The sequence below is a fragment of the Ailuropoda melanoleuca genome, chromosome 4 (assembly GCF_002007445.2).
Source record: "Ailuropoda melanoleuca isolate Jingjing chromosome 4, ASM200744v2, whole genome shotgun sequence".
NCBI lineage: Eukaryota > Metazoa > Chordata > Mammalia > Carnivora > Ursidae > Ailuropoda > Ailuropoda melanoleuca.
This window is the reverse complement of record NC_048221.1, coordinates 98,202,645-98,220,594: the sequence shown is the minus strand read 5'-3', so window position 1 is coordinate 98,220,594 and position 17,950 is coordinate 98,202,645. Positions and strand designations below refer to the sequence as shown.

General features: G+C 38.8%; 1 protein-coding gene across 3 annotated transcripts in view; it reads left to right on the top strand.

Moving 5' to 3' along the window:
* Positions 1–17,950, top strand: part of LRRTM4 (leucine rich repeat transmembrane neuronal 4) — a 748,825-nt gene that overhangs the window by 680,102 nt on the left and 50,773 nt on the right. For 2 of the 3 annotated variants that reach the window (XM_034659443.1, XM_034659442.1), the window contains one exon: positions 17,689–17,917. The exons of the other annotated variant lie outside the window; for it this stretch is intronic. In XM_034659443.1, coding sequence (XP_034515334.1) covers positions 17,689–17,910 — 222 coding nt within the window. In that variant the 3' untranslated portion in view covers positions 17,911–17,917. Of the gene's footprint in view, positions 1–17,688; positions 17,918–17,950 lie in introns of those variants that run through there. 3 annotated transcript variants of the gene reach the window in all.

Here is a 17,950-nt window from a genome sequence, read left to right as displayed (position 1 = left end):
ACTTTTAAAAAGTATTTTCAGACAAGCTATTACTTTCAAATATCACCACTTCATATTTCCATACCGAAGTGCTTACATAAATAAACTTTGTCTTTTTAAACAATTTCATATCTCTATATAGTATGTAGAAACTGCTTTTTCTGTGTTCCTTGAATATAGGCTTTAAGATTCAACTGAATATACATCACAATTTTTTATGAAATTGACTATATTGTTTCAAGACACTGGCACTTAGAAAACTAACATTTAAGTGATTTTATGCTTAACATTTCATTAAATCCCAGGAATAGGCTTATTTAATATTTTATACATTATTTCTGTTCCTGATGGTTTGAATGCCATTTTGACTAAAAACTGAACCTAGTTCATTTTAACATTTAGGTGCCAAAGGCAGACCCAAGTTTTGCAAAAATAGACAAGGCAAAAGAGGAAAGAATGGAAGTGAAGAGGTATGCAAGAATAAAGGGGGAAGAGAAACAAAAAGAAAAGAGAGGAAATACAGGAGGCAAGAAGAAGGTAAAGACAGAGAAGAAAAAGAGAAAAAAAGAACAGGGTGGGAGTGTAGAATGCCATCAAGAGTTACCTTGGAGGCCACTCTGAAAATTTCTTTGTGATTCACATTTAAATGATTCACTAGAGCCAACTATGGCTTTCTGTATTGCAGATAGTATAGAGTGGTTTATTTTGGAGGACAAAATGCTTCCTTGAGGTAGTACTAAGCACCCAGGATCAAGAGCCATTTTCAGTACGTGACTTTGGGCAAGTCATTTCACCCATGTTCTACAGTTTTACTATGCATCCTATTATCACCCAAACGATAGATCTTTTGTGAAGAATAAAGGAGTTAACTGACATTAAGCACTTACAAAGATAGGTAGCACAGAGACATCATTCAATAAATATTTGCAGTTAGGGCTGTGAAAGTTTGCCATTCCACCTATAATTTAAGAAAAATAAACAACAACAACAAAAATGCTCATGCATGTAAGCCTAAAGCTCCATGCCAGTTAGAGTCCAACAAAGAAACACTGCACACTCAAGTTTTAACCAAAGAGAGTTTAAGGGCACCTGCCTGACTCAGTCAGAAGAGCATGTGACTCTTGATCTCAGGGTCCTGAGTTCTAGCCCCATATTGGGTGTAGAGATTAGTGAAAAAAAAAATAAACTTTGAAAAAAGAGAGTTTAATGAAGAGAATTTTATAAAAAAAAAATGGAGCCGTTTTAAGGGGAGATCTACAGAGGATGGTGAAAAATCCTAATAGAAACAGCAGGAAGCTGCTACCCGTTCCCACTCATTGGCCAAAGAGGGCAAAGGGAAGATACTCTGTCATTAGATCCAAGTGGAAGCTGTGTCTGTGAAAGGGGCTCATCTTGAGGGTCTAAGAGGATCTGTGACTGTAGTAAAACGGTAGCTTGACAGTGGCACTTTGACGTTTAGATCAGATAGTTGTTTGTTATTGTTGTTGGGGGGGGGATATCTTGTTTACTGCAGAATGTTTAGCAGCACCCCTGGCTTCTACTCACTAGATGCCAGTAATACCTCAGTTGTGACAACTTCTTGACAGCCATAACCTCGGCAACAGAAATACCTCCAGATTTTGCCAGATGTTCCCCGGGAAGCAAAATTGCTCTAGATTATGAACCACTGCTGTAAAAGAAAGAAGCTACTCCAGAACAGTAGCATGGCATAAATACTCTGACTTCTCTTTTCTTACTACCACTGGATGCCTCTCCTGACAGAAGCTAATCGAAACCCGATAATAAGGCACTTTGGGTCATAGAATGAGCCTCCTTACACACAAGGCAAGGCTCGAAGGGGGAAGGTGTCTGAGGAGACAAAAGGAGAATAACCAAAATGCTGGCCTAAGATAGGCAGTAATTTAGAGTTACCTTGATCCCTTTGCAGTAGTCATGAGCGTTTGGGGTAACTTAAGAAGACAGGGAGCACCACAGTTTGTAGGATCTTAGGAAAATGTGTTGGTGTACTGGTCGCTAGTTGGACACTACGAGAATGACAGCCTAGATGAATATAAATACCTCCAGCTTGAATTCCAATTGCACATTAAAAATAAGGCACAAAGAAGGAAGGAAAGAATCCCCTCATGCATCACCCCCTCCCAGATCCAGCCTAATTTAAATAGGATAAAGATAAACATTATATAATGGAGGATGGGGAAGATGTTCAAAAAGAAGAATGTAAATCATCATGCTCCTGTTAACTCTGCCCTAAACTAAGAGATGTTTTCCTAGGGGAAATCTCAGCATCTTGTGACAGCCTATATACTCATCTTTGAAGTTTAACATCAATAAGTCAGATAAATACCACTGAAGTCCATATACTCTGCTATTAAATAGTAGGATTTCACTCATCTCTCACAAAAAATTGTTTCTGGAGGTTTGCAGAAGAAGTAACACTACTTTATCACTAAATGGTTCATCAGCTTCAGCCATATTGCTTCCATCACTGTGATAACATCCACCCATCTTTATGCAAAGCCTCGCCACTTTATGGTGATGGTCTCTGTATTAGTCAGCTCAGGTTGCCATAACAAAATGTCATAGGCTGGATGATTTGTTTAAAGCAGTTCTAGAGGCTGGGAAGTCTAAAATCAAAGTGCTGGTGAGGTGGGTTTCATTCTGAGATCCCTTTTCTTGGCCAATAGGCATCATATGGTGCGCTCACATGACCTTTATATGCACACGGAAACAACAAACTCTTTGGTCTCTTCTTATAAAGACACTAATCCTGTAGAGTCATGATCTCACCTTTATAACCCCATTTAATCTAAATTACAGCCTGAGAGGCCCCATCTCCAAATACAGCCATACTGGCAGTTAGGGCTTCAACCTATGGAGTAGTTGGAGGACATATATATTGAGTCTGTTACGGTGCCCCACTGTGAGAACACTGATGAGGCAAGAGTCACAAGAGTGCTGCTCTTCCACAGAGAAAGGGAGAAAAGTCCCCTTTACAAGTGTATGCCACTTTTAGGACTCAGTGTGTCACAAAATCCTTCATGAACCTTTTCATCAACCCGCTGATTGGAAGTGATGGACAGGAAAGGGATGTTGTTCCATTTATCTCTTTTATTCTCCCCTGTCTTCCCGGTGCCCACTTGTACAAGTTCTCTCTCTACCGCCAGTACGTATGACATAAACGCCCTACCCATCAAGGAGCTAGAAGTGGAAAAGTGTATTGTCTACACACAGTAGAAGCTTTTTGACCTTAGGTTAAACCCAATGAAGTAAACTACAACTTTTTAAAATGCTATATAATTTATAATTCTCCCTGAGTGATCATCTCTTAGTCTGAATCAATGAAGTATTACTACATGTTTAGCTAAAAAGATAATGGGGCCTTTCCATGTTTTCCCATAGATAAATAGAAATTATTTGCCATCCTGGAAAATGGCATCTGGGGTTGCCACATAGAATCCCCATAAAGCTGAATCTATCCAAGAATATTGTGAGCTCTTTTTCTATCAAACTCTCAATGCTATACTCCAGTTCCAGGAAGGTAGGACTCCCCTGAGGGTCTAAGTTCATGATTAAATAATCATTTATTTTTAATAACTTATAATAGTAATGTATAAATAAACTTATTTATAATAAATGTGTGGTATTATTTAATAATAAACCAGAAAACCACAGTTCAGTGACACTATAAAAATGAGTTATTCCTTGAGCATTTTTAGTAAGATTCAATGAGTGTGAGCCTTCTTGATAAAACACTATGGTTTATCTGCATTCATTGAAATGGTTTGGTAGGAAAAAGAGAAAAGAAATCTGGGCAGGGAAGCAAAGTGGGTTATAGGAATGGTGTAGAGGGGAAATAGATACCATTTTGGGGTTGGCCAAGCAAAACAATGAAGTGAAACATGATGGATTTACCCAACTCCTCTGGAGTATGTCGAGAAATTCGGCTACAACTTCATTCTGAAAAAGGGACCCATGGGGGCAGTGTGCCAAATTAATACTCTGTAATGCTGGGGAACTATAGGCATATGACCATGGTGGTCCATGGGGGAGCAGGATCCTACCATGCAAATAAATAAGTCCTGTGATCTTTGGGTGGACAGCAGCTGGAGCTGGGGGTGGTGGGTGGAGAGTAGGAGAACAGGTCCTTCAAGCTGTTGTCTGTGGTCTCACACATCATTTCTTTCTATGATTTACTACCACAGATGGTGAATTGCATCAATTATATGTCAACTCTTATTATTTCCAGTGGCAGAATATACCCTCATATAGGCCCCTCTGCATATGAGTATCAGGTTGCTTTAAAGCAAAGATGAATTTAATGATCCTTTCCCAAGTTTTTCCTAGTCATTATTGCTTACTTGCTACCACTTTTGGGTTTTAATTCTTTTTCTTTTCTTTTAAATTTATCACTTGATGGAAATAATTGGGAGGTCCGAATATTTTTCAACAGTGGGAGTCTTTATTAAATTTTAAGTAGATAAAAATATCATTTCTTCCCCATAGTGCAAAGTGGAATGGGCTATTACTACCGTCCCAGTAAATTAAATTACTTAAAAAAAAAAATAAAAGAAATAGATTGTGAAAATGTTTAGCCAAAGGAGTTCTCCAGCTGACTGAACATTTATGGGCACTTTGCCGTCAAGGCAAGGTAAATTCACCTACAAGTAGCTATTTAAAAAACATGTGTATAATAGTAGTTGTTAAACTTACCCAACTGAATTACACCTAACTTTAGACAAAAGAGTAGAATGTATACATAACCAAATTGCTAATAACTAAAAGCCTGGCAGAATAATCACCTACACGAATATGAATAGGGCCGAGTGAAGAAACGCAACAGGAGAGACAGAATAATTAGCAGTAATGAATTGAACTTAAGAAAAAGGAAAATTTAATTGGAGAGTAAAAAGCACACATATGTGCACCATGTTTGGTGACTTCAGATTGGGAACTAATCTGCTTTGTTTCGAATGAGGCACTCTCCAGGCAGGTGTGGGGAATTCGGTAAATCACACTGTGTACTCCCTGGTGGGCCTTCATCCTTAAAGAAAAGCAATCTAAATTTAACAAGAAGTAGTGTTTTCAACCTTGGCTGCACATTTGAGTGGGTGCTTTTTAAAAATAGGGTGGCCTGGGCCATACCCTAGAAATTCTGATTTAATTGACCTGGGATAAGGACCACGCTTAAGCATTTTTACAATCAGCACAGAGGTGTTGAAGCTGCAGCCAGGCCTGGGAAGCACTGTTTTAAGGGCAGTCTGTATGGTTGATGAAATCCCAAATGGCACGTGAAAAGGACTCCATTTCTCGGCTTTCGTTAAGGGTGGCAAGTGTTGACTGCTAACTCAGCAGCAGCTGAGAAAGTAGCTGTCTCCATGTCCGGCCCCAGAGCGATGGTCAGTCTCAGCTGCTCGTCACAACTTAGGGATGCTTCAGCTGTAAGACACTAAGGCAGTGTTGGGCTGAGAGGTGGAAAAAGTGGCTGAAGAGATTGAGGATGTGGAATCCATTCCGTACAAGGGCAAGTTGTGGGTAAGTCAGGTAGACTGTTAAGATTTAAAACAGGCTACCCAGGGCTGTGGGCTCCCCGTGGCACACAGGAAGCCATGTGTCATAGCAACAGTAGCAGACGTGCTGACCATATATAGAAGCCACACGTGGCACTGGGCTTTCTACTGGTGACTTCATAAGCATCCAGTCTTTGGATCAGAAACCACCTGATAAGCATCTCACTCCCTCTTCTTTCCTCCCGTGTCATTTTTCATACACCCCTACTATGCATTGGACCATAAATGATGTCACATTGTAAAAAATCTCACTTTTGTCTTCCACATTAGGTTATGGGTTTCTTAAGGTCATGGAAACCTTTAGTCATTCTGATATCTATAGCTCTCAACACAATGCCCGGTGTGCAGAGATTTGTAGACAGAAAGCGTTTGTGTGCCATCCTAGGTCCCTGTTTTAATTCAAAGCAGAGAAAGGGTAAGGGACAGTGGAAAAAGACAAAGGAAAGGAAGTTCACAGTTCTGGAGGCAAATTTCTTCCAAATAAAACCCAATTCCCTAACAAATATCTCTCATAAATTCATAACTCTTTGAGTACACATTTATTGAAATATTCTAGCCAGGCATCACCAAACCAGTCAGAAACATTCTTTGACAGCATGGCGCTTACATGGGGAGGAAACAGTAAAGGAGCAAAGATATATATGACCAGAGATATTTAACATTTTGATAAATGCTGTGAAGAAAGTAAACAGGGAATTGAGTCAGGGGATGGCTTATATGTGTGAGTAGGGACGGAGTAGCATTTTAGAGTAGGTTGTGAGGGAAGGCGCCTCTAGAAACAGGACATTTAGGCAGGCACTCAAAAGATCCACATAATCCTACGGACAAGAGTTGAAGGAATGGAGGCAAAGGACAAAAGGAATGGAGAGTACAAATGCCCAGAGATGGGAAAAGGCTTGTTGAGATTGAGAAATAGAAAGAAGGCTTTTTAACCTTCTCCACAAAACAAAACCTGTTTATGATGACATGACCCGTGAACTTACCCTCTTTTACAAAAGCACGCAAGTTGCCTCGGGCCTTGCGTTATAAGTTGTCCTATACCCAGAGGCAGGTTCACGGGCTTGAGTGTTGCTTAAGATCTTCTCTGAAAGGTCATTGGGCGTTTATTCTGCCAAAGCATGTTTGATCTAAATGACCTGAATGGTGACTTCAGAACTCCCACCTGGAGGTTCAAGTCGGACTTCTAAGTACCAAGGTTGTGTGGGTCCAGCTCTTTGTCTGGGATCTGCTGAGAGCTTTATTCCAGAGTGGAAGACCTGGATCTTCACAAGAAAACCTGCGGTGCCCACCGGCGGGGAGTGCTTTTCTCCCTCTCTTCGCTGATTTGGATGATGCAGTTTTAAACGGAGAATTAGAATCACGTGGATCTTCTTCTATCAGTTCTGTTCTTTCGGTACGCACCTTTATTTTATTCTTCTTCATATCCCCGGCACCTGCCGCAATGCCTAGCTTAGTAAGTTAGCCCCCAGCTGAAGAGCTTTTATTTTTTTAAAGGTTGAAAAAAAATCAAAAGAAGATGTTTTTTGACACTTGAAAATTACATGAAATTCAAATTGCAGTGTTCATCAATTGTTATTGAAACAGAGCCACACTCTCTTGTTTACGTTTTGTCTAAGGCTCCTCTCCTGCTACAAAGGTCTGGTTGTTTGCTAGTTGTGAGGAAGATTGCAAGCCGAAAATATTTACTGCTGGCCCTTCCCAGAAAAAGTTAGCCAAACTCAGTGATAAATATGTGCTTTGTGAATGAATGTATACATAAATAAGTATACTATTATGGCAAATTCACTGTATATAATTACTCCTTAATAGTATATACTCCATGGCAGAGATCCAGGCAGTAACCTAGAGCTTAGCACATTTTATTAAAATATGAGACCAATATTATTTATGCATTACTCTGCCATGCAGTTCTAAAATATATTCAATCAGAATAACAACTTTAATTGCATTTTCTAAATGGGCTTCTCCTATTTTTGTAATTAAATATACATTGCTGTGCCTCTTTTCATTAGGATCATTCAGTCCCCCAAGAAGCTCTATTTAAACTCTATTAGAATCAGGTTACTCATCCTATCAAGGTGTATGTCCTTCTGGGGTTTTCTTCCTTCTGTAATTGTCATTTGGTTCTAAATTTTTACCTAGGGATGAAAAGGTGCACGAATGCAAGAAATTCAATCACCTTCCTTATACAAGATTTTCATTTCATTTTATTTTTACATTTTTAAAACATTTCTAGCTTTTACTGGATACTCACTGCACTATCGAATTGCATGTCTGGGGAGGATCACAAAGATAGAATATCTTCAAAAGCTGCACAAATCAGCTGTATTTGGATTAGACGAGATACATGCTCTTGCCTAAAACAAGTTAAGGACACTATTAAGAATTTAACACAAAACTGTACAGAATACTACAAAAACTTACATGGAAACTAGACATAAACTACTCTGAACAACGTGGAAGCTAAAAATGAACCTAGAAGGAAACGTCTCTCATGCCTACTTGCTCGCATCTTCCCTGGTGTTGGCATTCTGCTGCTTTTGGTTTATTTCCCTCTCCAAATTTCTGAGAAGGGATTGCAAAGTAAATCTTACACTGAATCTGTGACTTGTGATGATAAGTTTTGTTTTTGTTTGTTTGTTTTCTTTTGTTTGGTTTTGTTTTGAAGTTTCCAGCAGATTTGGGCTCAAGTAGTGATCACTGTCTTCTGTTTTAGGCAAGACTTGTCTTCCGTACATCATTGTCTGTCATTGACACTTCCTCAGATTTTTTGTTTGTTTGTTTTTTCTCCAGAGGGGAAAGATGTGGGTTTTGAAATTCTGTCGTCTCTATTTTTTATTGCAGTATTGATGTAGATTTCACTTCAATTGGATGTTTGCTTGTCCTGCACTATTAGGGAGTCCTTACTCTTTCAAATTTAGAGGCTGGAGCAACAGAAGGAAAGCCTTTAGAAGTTAATACTAGCTAATTAATCCAGCTCATTAGCCCAAAACCTCACTGAACACTGAGAGTGCTGGTAATGTAATAAGCTTTCCAGTTAATGGAGTCAAAGCTAACTTCAAAGAACAGCTAGTACCTCATTCATTAATTTAATCAACTCTCTGGACACCTCACAGACAAGGCGGCCTGGTAGGAGAGCAATAAAGATGTAAGTGGGTGTTCTGTTCTGTTATCCCATGACTGACTTAAAAGTTAAAATTTGGACAACCATGAGTGCACAAATAGCACACATTCCAGTCTTTAAATAAGAACATAATAATAAAAGCAAATGCTTGCATGCAACTTCCATCAGAACATAAGTTTAAAATGGTCTGAAGAGTCCCGTCAAGATAAAAAGCCAAATGCCATGTGTTTAGTGTCGTGTCTTTTGCACCAGAGCAACGTGGTACACACTTCAGCCCATAAACAAAAAGAAGTCGGACAGTTAGCAATTTGCACCATTATCTTCTTGTTTTTCTTTTGAGATTTTCTCATAAACGAAGATCAATAAATGTAATGGGTGCTTGTGACAAACAACAGATTATTTTAGATTTTGTCATATTTATTACTTATTTAATCTTCAAGGTGTGAGAAAGATAAGATTGTTAATATGCTTTCATTCCATGAATAATGTGAATATCTATCATGCAGCCAAGCAATGTCGAAATGATGAGGTTCAATGAGAATGCATTTTAAGTTGTTTCTAGTTTCATTCATTTTTAGTAAATCTTGGCTTTTTCACTCATTGCTTCGATTTATCATCTTCTCTTGAATTCTTGAATCTTATTTCTGGAGATTCTTCTCTATTATAGTTACTACTTAAGGAGAAAAGTCTCTGTGTGTATACAGTGTTAGGATGTCAGAGATTGCATGGGCCTCTTTCTTAAGGAGATAGGCTTTGTTTAATTAGTGGGGATAGTGGGAGAGAGTGGCTGCTGGTGAAGGCAGCTGAACAACCAGAAATAAAATGGCAGACAGAGAAGTTCTGCTTTACTTTTGTCGCTTAAAAACTCACCATTTCCTTAAGTAGAAAATGAGCTTTCAGGTACAGGCATACCCTTGTTTACTCAGTGCTTCACAATAGGATTCCTGAAGGTAAGGCTCATTATCCTCCTTCTCGACCTCTGCTGTTCTCCTGCTTCGACTCATGGTCAGGGATTGCCCAGAACCCTGCCTTTTCTTCCTACCTCACCAATCCTGGGCATTCAAAGCTGGTGAGTGTATCATAGTTCCGCAAAGGACCTTTGCCCAGTCTAAACCAGCTTTTCCTCCAGTTGCACTATGCTAGTAAATTTTTCTTTTAATTCATTCTCCTCTCTCCTCTATATTATAGGAATTTCTAAGAGTTTTTGATTTAGTGATGGAAAAACAAATGAACAAGCATCTATTAAATAAAAAAACTTTGTCCATTTGAGTGCTAACTTGGAAAGATAGCAATCAAGGGCTCAAATTTCCATCTTAACTTTGAGTTCAAGGTATTTTTCAAAATTGTGCTCAAAAATAAGCTTTTTAGCAAATGTTTTATAAATAATGTCAGGTGATGTTGACAATATTACTTTTTGATTAATAGAAACTAATACTTAGATAATTGGTGTTTTCTAATTAAGAAGCAAGCCTGCATTTAAAAACAAGAGGGGTGCCTGGGTGGCTTAGTCAGTTCCGCTTCTGACTTTTGGCTTTGGCTCAGGTCAGGATTTCAGGGTTGTGGGATTCAGCCTAGGGTCAGCCCAGTCACCTTGGAATTCTCTTCCTTTCCCTATCCCTCCCCCTTTGCCTCTCTCTCTGCTCATGGGCTCCTGAATGCTCTCTCTCTCTTAAGTGAATAAATAGGATGCCAGCGTGGCTCAATCAGTTAAGTGCGTGCCTTCTGCTAAGGTCATGATTCCGGTGTCCTAGGATTGACCCCCACATGGGGCTCCTGCTCAGTGGGGAGTCTGCTTCTCCCTCTGCCTCTCACCCCACTAATGCTCTCTTTCTCTCTCTCAAATAAATAAAATCTTTAAAAAAAGCAAATAAATAAAATCTTTTAAGAAAAGAAATAAAAACAATGAGTAAGAATGTTTCATTGCAGAACAGTATTAAACAATGTAATTTAATGAATTGATTTAGATTCATTACTTTTCTTGTGTCTCCTTTTTATATTATAAGTGCCTTCAGATATTTAAAACCTAAAGAAGCAAAATTTATGAAAGGGAGATTGTTATTTTAATTTTCTCAATTGAGAAGTGAGGGGTGAAATCAGGTTTGTAGGGACTGTCCATGTCACAGCTCAGTACAATTTCTCATATGCTTTTCTGGAATGAGGTGAAGTGAGTGAGTTATTTTCCTCTGGGGCCAGCCAGGGGTTTTTGCTCCTGGGCTCATGTTCCTGTGATGAACTTCTGTGGACCTTAAGGGATGCTGGCTAGTCTAAGGTGACTCTGTGGCTCCACAGGGCCTTCCATTCTCCAGTGGTCTAGGCTGGGCTTGTTCACCTGGTGGTGGCTAACCTGGCCAGGATCCTAGGAACCTTGGGACACAAGCAGCATTGCTATTGCTGTGTTCTATTGGGTAAAGAAAATCACAAGATCAGCCAGTATTTAAGGCAAGGAGAAAAAGATACTACATTTTGATGAGAAGGAGCTAGAAGAACTATGGTCATTTGTGCAATCTACTATGGCTGGTTACATGCAAAATTCTGGAGCTGTCACTGCCATGTGTTCAATCAGATGAAGGAAGCTGTTTGGCAATCAGGATGTGAAGAGCACGTGTAGAGATGATCAGGCATGATTGACTGAGAGGGCCCTGGTGACATCTATGTTCTTGGTGCCAGCTGTTCTTGAGACCCAGTGGTACCCTTGCTCTTCTGCTCAGCTGCTAAATCCTTTCTTGTGTCTATGAGTCAATTAAGTCTCCCTTTTACCCAACTAACTTAAATGGGCTGAGGCTCTGTCAGCTTTGATCAAAATTCCTGAATAAACCTCTAGACAAATTTGTTTACATTTTCTCAGTCCCTGTCAATTCTTGTCACAGACTCATATAGAAAGTAGAATAAAGGCTAAGTTATATACTCATTTAGCTATTGCCCTTCATTTTTAATCTATTTTATTTCCAATAAACCAAGTGTCCATCTCCATTAAGCAATTCAACTATACTGAATTCCTCATTTGGATTTGTAGGATGGTACTTTTTAAATGGTCTGAGTAGTCAGGCATTACCCTTTAATTCTGAAAATTAGAGACCAAATGTCATTTAGGAAATTGGAAATCAACTTTTTATGACTTCAATTGAAAGAACTCATACTGAAATGTGAACAATGTTCATGAAAAGTTAATAAATAAGACTAATGATAGTGCATAGTAATTTTAAAATGATCAGGCTATTAAACCACTTATAACTAATGCTAATACCTTTGAGAAAAGAGGGTAACGATCTTGGAATTTCATGCTTAAAACAAAACTGAACTTCAAAAGCCTTTCATGATCACATATATCAAAAGTCCGTTTCACATTACTCTCACATTAACTACACAGACACATTCATTTCTCATTTTAAATATAATTATTATGGATGTAAAATTATGGGATCTGAATCAATTTGTAGACTTTTGAAGCTCTGCATATCCCACTATACTTTTGCCCTTCCTCCCAAGATTTAAACACATTCTCTTTCCTTCACGTTCCTCTTTGAATCATTCACTCTGTGAGCCACTGTAATTGAGAGGAGTGTGTCCTTTTGTACTCCCCCCAGCATGTTGGAAGAAAACCATATTCTAGGCAAAGGGCAAAAACTTTGTCAGAAATCCAGAACATCCACTAAGGTGTCTCAACTTCTGAGTGCACAAAATAGGACTGAGAGACTTGGCTAATGAGCCACTCTGTGACCCTCCGTGTCCTTGCATCTCTCAAATGGAAACTGTAGGACAAACGACAGGGAACATTTCCAGGAAAGACACTGTCAGTGTTGAGTAAAACTAGAGTGGGATATGTCTTTTCAGGGTATTCCTTCTTTCTTGAGAAACAGGGAGTACTTTCAGAGTTATCTGAGATTTATAAAGGTAAATGAGATGTCATTATTATCCCCATTTTCAGAGGACTCACAGGAAACTCAGTAGGATTGAAGTGACTTATAATTAGTGATAATAATGATTTTCCCTTTTGTAACCTACCTCAGGTTTAGTTATGACATATGCCTCTATAGAAGTTTATGTGCCCCTATAAAAGTTTACATTCCATTTGAGTTCAAGTGTTCATATTCTTGAGAGAAGCAAATGACAGAATTTCAGTATAGTATATTTCCCCAATGAGATTCCTTCATGCCATGTACCACACCTATTATCTGTAAATAAAGTGCAGCTTCCGAAGCAATCAATGAGCAGTCAAGCATACGAATGAGGCCATCTTTAAGTAGTGTTGTTGTGCTGTGCCACAGAATGAGGTCCGTCAGAGAGCTGACAGAACACAGGGACCTTTTGGAAAAGCTCTAAGAACACATTTACAAAAATATCAAATACACATTAAGGGGAACTTAAGGATACTTTGTTTTGACTGCTGGAAAGGAAACAATGATACACACAGGGACCCAGGTGGTTAATGTACTGTACGTTATTACTATAAAGTACAAGGCCTCAGTCTCTTAGCTCCTCAGAAACCACAAAATCAGTTGATTACATAGTGCCCGGCAGAATAGACTTTAAGAGTAAATGAGCAAACATCTCAGATATCCTTTTAGAGCTTGCCAATTCACATGGCTTTTAAATTCTTGCTATTGGACTGTCGTGCAGGAGGGCACTTTACAATGTTTTTTATCCTGCTGGAGATTCTAAGCCTGTCTCAAATACAATAGAGAAAATGGCAGGAGCCCTTATTCGCTGAAGTAAAAAATAAACCGGTCCAACTGTCATAGCAAAACAAATTTCTGAGTTCAGAGATGATGGAATATATAAACCTGACGTGCTGCAGTTAATACAGGTCCCTTGACATTTGAATCAACTTTATTTGAAGATAAATGCCATGGTTTCTTAGATATGAAATTCTTCTTTCCCACTTCAGTTCAACTTTTGGGACTTCACATTGAAAATTCAACAATGTTCATGTAAGAGCTAATGGTTTTCATCTGCAGATTAATCTGGTTTTAGTAAGGTCTGTGGGACCCTGTCTCATTTTGCATTTATGGTTTATCCATGTTTGTAGTTCGAGCATCTTCTTATTGTAGTGACCAGAGGAGGACTATCCATGGTGCTACAAGGCAGTGGACAAAACCAGAATTCATAATCAATATTTATTTTGATATCTTTTAGTAATTTGGCTAATTTGGAGATGAGTCATTCCTTTAAACGAAAGTGTGCAACAAAGATTCTATGCCAAGTGAATGTTGCTGCCATAGGAAATAATTTGATTTTTTTATGCTTTAGAGTTATACTATTCCACCTATTAACAGTAAAAAAGCAAGAATGGACTATGTAACTCCTAAGAAGGTCTTCATTAAATTCTTTCTACTGAAATGTCACGACAAAGTGGTTTCATTTCTATGCCTTTTCAGAGTTTTGGTGACCCATGACACTAATTACAGATATCTCTACCTATCTGACACACAGCAAAATCCTATGAGGTGACCTAAAATAGAACTTGCTGACAAACATTTCATGTCTGGACCTGAACTGATTTATAGGGAGAAGTCTATATGAGTGAGAAAAAAAGAAAAAAAAAAAACCCATCATACATTCAGTGAAGGTCTAACTTTATATTTATTATCTAGTCATTCAACCATATTGTCTTATAATTTGTTCCTTGTTCTCACTGCCAGCACAGAAATTAATGTCCAATATCCAAAACATCTCTGTATCAATCATAAATTTGACCTGGTGTGTATTTTAGTTCAGGTTTTTTGAGAGCAGAATTGCATATTCCAGGTTATAGCAACATCTTGTTTGATGAGAAATTATCTTTCCTTTACTGTTTCTTAATACTTGCTGAAAATAGTGTTTGCCTTCCATTAGAAATCAAGATGTCTCATCCAAAAAATAAAGAAACATATATTGGCTTCATTTTCTCACTCACTGAGAAAAACTGCATTATGTGAGTTAGAAAATAAAAGAATGGTAAATGAAGGATGGGAATTTATCCAGATGTTGCTGATCACATTAAAATAAACTGCAATCTGACTATGTGCTTTGAATATTTTTAGAAGCATTTTTTATTGTGATTCCCAGTCTAAAAAAAATATCACAGGGTGACTCAATAGACACACACTCATGGACACACACAAATGTGAAACAAAACTTTTATGAAGCAACTTATCCTTCCTCACAATACACTCTAATACTTTCTATTCTAGTTAATTCAATTTTTAAAGTGTTTATCTGTATTCGTTAAATTGATTTTATAACCTACTAATGAGTTGTGATCTTCCACAGAAAACATTGCTTTAATCTATATTTTTAAAAATGTGAGGAGGTGACTTTTATCTTAATAAACATAGAGGTGTTTAAAACACAATTCTTCTGTAAACAGATAATGAATTTTTGCCATAATTTTGCTTAACATGTTAATGGGGATAACAGGAAGAAAACCCAAGACCTAGCTTAAAGAACATGTGAGGGATTTATACAGTATAGGAGGAATGAATTCTTAAAATAAGGTCACCAAGTTAGACATAAGACTGGTTAACTTCCTCCAGAACAATTAACCCATAAGTCCTTTGGGGGTTAACTTCACTACCAAATTATAAAATTATAACAACAATTTCTGCAGTTTAACCTAGAGAAAGAGTCTTATATAGTCTAGTCAGGAGACAGGCAACCTATCAGTTATTTTAACAAAGCATTTTACATGAATTGCTAATTAAATACAGAGTTAGTGGGACGCCTGGGTGGCTCAGTCAGTTGAGCATCCGACTCTTAATTTCCGCTCAGGTCATGATCTCAGGGTCATGGAATCAAGCCCCCAGGCAGGCTCCCTGCTCCCCACGGAGTCTGCTCAAGATTCCATCTCCCTCTGTCTCTGCCCCTTTCTCCTCTTGTGCAAACGCACACACACTCTCTCTTACTCTCTCTCAGTAAATAAATAAAATCTTTTAAAAAATGCAGAGTTATTATCTACGTTCATGCAAAGGCTAAAGGTGCCACAGCGTAAGAGAAGACAGTAACTTCAGGTAGTAACTGCCTCCCCTACCACCTGTGAGACTGAAGGACTTCACGGAAAGGTTGGAATTGTAAAATTACAAGTTTGGAGGAGGAGTTTTGTGGAGATACACCTCACATTTCATTGGTGCTGGAGACTCTGAGGAGACATGATGGGATCAAATGTTAGGAAGGCTACAAACTGGAATGGCCGGCTACTGAGAGAAGGCGCTGCTACAGCCAGTATGATGGCGCGTTGCTGGGGTAGCTCCCTGGAACGGGAAGAAACAGACAGGAAGCCCACCACGGAGAAGTTCCCTCCAGTTCCTCTAGTCTTGCCATCGCCCTCCAGTGGTCCCACTGTTATAGTCTAACGGGGACAAGCAGGTCAAGAGGCAATGTGGTTTGCAGAGCCCCAGCCTGGCATCATAGAGCCAGGCACAGCAGTGGGGTGGAGCTGAGAGACAATAGTTTAAACTGCCACAACTCTTGACTGATAGGACAGTAGGACAGTGAAGTGTTTGCAATCTTATCATCTGTGGACTGTTGACCAAGAGTGTCAGATCGGATCTAGTGGGTTATGAAAAATGCTCTAGTGTGATATCAAGAATTGAGCAATCTTCATTTTCATTTCTCTAAGTTTATGACACATTTTTCCTTATCAGAAATTTGCAGTTTAATAAAAAGCCACACAGCATCGGAAGTACTATAATTTGGGGTGCCCAGGTGACTCAGTTGGTTAAGCATTCAACTCTTGCTTTTGGCTCAGGTCATGATCGAGGCCGCGTTGGGCTCCAAGCTGAGCGTGGAGCCTGCTTAAGATTCTCTCCCTCCTTCTGCTCCTCCTCCCTTGCTCCCTCTCACTCTCTCTAAAAAAAATTACTATAATTTTAATATTTTTAGCTTTTCCTATTAAAGGGATTTCTATAGACGATTATTTGGACATATCATTCTTTTTTTTTTTTAAAGATTTTATTTATTTATTTGACAGAGATAGAGACAGCCAGCAAGAGAGGGAACACAAGCAGAGGGAGTGGGAGAGGAAGAAGCAGGCTCACAGCAGAGGAGCCTGATGTGGGGCTCGATCCCATAATGCTGGGATCATGCTCTGAGCCGAAGGCAGACGCTTAACTGCTGTGCCACCCAGGCGCCCCTGGGCATATCATTCTAACATTAGACACATATTTGGCTTGTTAGCTTGAAATCAATAGCATTACATATTATGAACACAAGGATGTGACCGCTTTCATGATTCTAGAGTTCTTTTGTTCAGAATACATAGAAATTGTTAGAAATAATCTATAGGAAATTATGATTACTTTTTAAAAATCTTAGGTAAAACATATATGCCCACAATAAAGATTTCAAATATATATAAAGATATTTTAAAAGTAAAAACTCTACATACGTTTACATTTGTATTTACATAAGATGGATCACACTGTACATTCTTTGCACATTAACTATTTTCTCTTAACAGCCTATCTTGCTGTATTATAACATAGGAACATTCCCCAATCTTTGTATTATCTGTCTATAAGTGTATGAATTTAGGTAATATATTTTATAATTCCCTGTTGATGGGAATTTAGGTTGCTTTTAACTTTCTCTATGGCAATAGACAGAAAGATAGATGACAGGACTGAGCACAGAAAAATATTTATGATTGTGTATACAACGTGCATATGAATGAATATATGTGTATATGAATATACGCGTATACACACACACTTTATATGAAAGTATATGTAAAAAGTATATATACACTTTCTCATAAAGTGTGTATATCTATACACACGACTATATAAAAGGTGCATATACAAGGTATATAAACATACACACACACTTTGTAGATAAAATCGTATATAAGGCTTATCTATCTGGACAAAACAATATCGAGTTAAATACTAAAATCCTTATTTTGGTTAATGTTTACTAAGAGCAGAATCAGCAGTTGATGCCTTAAAACAGCAAGGAAGAGTTCAAGCACAATCCTAGGAGTGTCGTCTTGTCTTCTCTTTCCAACGCTTTTTCATAATCAGTCTTTCTTTTTCGCACACGCAGATCCCGCACCACGTGAAGCCCTTGCCGTATTACAGCTACGACCCGCCTGTGATCGGCTACTGCCAGGCTCACCAGCCGCTCCGCATCAACAAGGGCTACGAAACAGTGTCTCCGGAGCAGGACGAAACCCCCAGCCTGGAGCTCGGGCGCGACCACAGCTTCATCGCCACCATCGCCAGGTCGGCGGCGCCGGCCATTTACCTGGAGAGAATAACAAACTAACGCGAAAGCCAACAGCTCGGTGGGGGACCTCGGCGGGGGG